At 33.6% G+C, this 1,827-nt stretch overlaps 1 gene segment (V, D, J or C); it reads left to right on the top strand.

Annotated features, from left to right (window-relative positions):
- The first annotated feature begins 983 nt into the window (after positions 1-983).
- Positions 984-1,609, top strand: LOC114644527 (Ig heavy chain V region 914-like). The segment is given in 2 exon segments: positions 984-1,106; positions 1,242-1,609. Coding segments are annotated over 2 exon segments (426 nt in total).
- Positions 1,610-1,827: the final 218 nt, after the last annotated feature.

Genomic DNA, 1,827 nt, shown 5'->3' with positions numbered 1-1,827 from the left:
AGAACTTTTCTGAAGAAAATGCTATTTTCAAATTGCATGGATGGACAGAAGGAGTGGCAAACTACACAAAACATCTACTTTTGCAATTCCAGAAATTTTCTCTATAATATACTAGTCCACACATTAACATCAAGACTAGCTCTCCAAAGTCACTTTAACATTTGTCAGATCTCTCCTCTTGACCATAACACTTAGTGTGAACCAAGTAATGAATTTTATTTCCACGTCTCATAGAATCTGACATATTTTCAATTTCATATTCCTGATCTTCATTGACCATAATTTGAAAAGGGGGGCTGTTAAAAGTAAAAGGTAAAGATGAACACTGGATTTGGACCCAGAGTAAAAGATCCATAAAATGCAGCCTTAACCACCATGTCACCCTTACAGTGTAGTACGTTTAGATGATTAGATTAGTTCCTCAGCAATTTTAATATCTTAAACATGTAATTTCTTGAAAAATGGTGGATGAACTGCTCCATCCTAACTCAATGTGCTTCATTTAAGCAAAGTGTAATTTCTTTCTTTCTTTCTTTCTTTCTTTTTCTTTCTTTCTTTCTTTCTTTCTTTCACATATTTGATAACATGTATTACTGAAAGTTATTTCACATTAAATTGTTTAATAAAGCAACATTTCTGTTCAGTATCAATCAGATTAGTTTAAATTAAAGGATTATTATGTTCTGTAAACTCAATTTCCTTAATAATTTTCCAGATCCAGAATTTAAATTTGTGCCCAATATACACTATAGTGTGTTAAAGTTTAGTCAGAGATAAGCAAATTACAGACCTAATTCTATTTGGCAAAATAAAACAAATTGAATAAAGTGTGTGACTATAATTTACATAGACGGCTATGAAACACAGTAGGTGAACATTTATTACATTTTTCCCTTATTTACATTACAAGTTGTCTTCTAAAGTGTGATGGAAATCTATGCAAAACAACTTTCCTTTTCCTTAATAAAGGAAATCAGACTGATGGCCTCCTGAAGCTACTCAGCTGAGAATATTTCTTTTGAATTCAGAGAGAAGGTTTGCTTTATACATGATGCAGTCTTTGAGCTTTATTTGGATTTGCATTATGTTCATCTCTTGGATTACAGGTATGGAATTATTACTAATCTATAAACTGATCACTTAGGAAATCATAATTAGTAAATACTGTATTTCTAAAATGCAATAAATAATTTAATAGTAAAATGTCAGTATTACTAACAGCCTTAATTCTTTCTTCTTAGATTCCAAGTGCAGTGTTACTCTTACACAGCCAGAATCCCAGGAGGTGGTGTCTTCTAGATCAATCACTCTGTCTTGCCAGGCTGCAGGATTTGATGTGAATAGCTACTGGTTGGTCTGGATTCGTCAGTCTCCTGGGAAAGCCCTGGAATGGCTTGCTAGTATAGGTGCTGCTACCAGTACAGAATATCACTCTGACACTATCAAAAACCGGTTCAAGGCATCTAAAGACTATTCAAAACACATTTTCTTTCTACAAATGAATAACCTGAGAACTGAGGACACGGCAGTGTATTATTGTGCAAGAGAAGCACAGCAAATAAAACTCATTGAAAGCTTGTACAAAAACATCCTGCAGTGCCAGGTGTAACTTGGTTCACAGTTTTTGTTTTGTTTTATCTGTGCAAACAATAGCAAAGTTAAACTACACTCAGTAACTAAATATATATAAAATATTCAGGTCAGAATCACTTCATTTCTAGCATGTGAAACATAACAGAATTGACTTTGGTTAGGTGCAAAACATGGGCTACAAGCCTTAACCAACTCAATACAATGCAATTTCAACTCACAATTAACCGCACGCTG

Source organism: Erpetoichthys calabaricus, chromosome 2 (assembly GCF_900747795.2).
Source record: "Erpetoichthys calabaricus chromosome 2, fErpCal1.3, whole genome shotgun sequence".
NCBI classification, from domain to species: Eukaryota; Metazoa; Chordata; class Cladistia; order Polypteriformes; family Polypteridae; genus Erpetoichthys; species Erpetoichthys calabaricus.
Note: the sequence above shows the minus strand (reverse complement) of the source record. Positions and strands in the feature narration are given on the sequence as shown.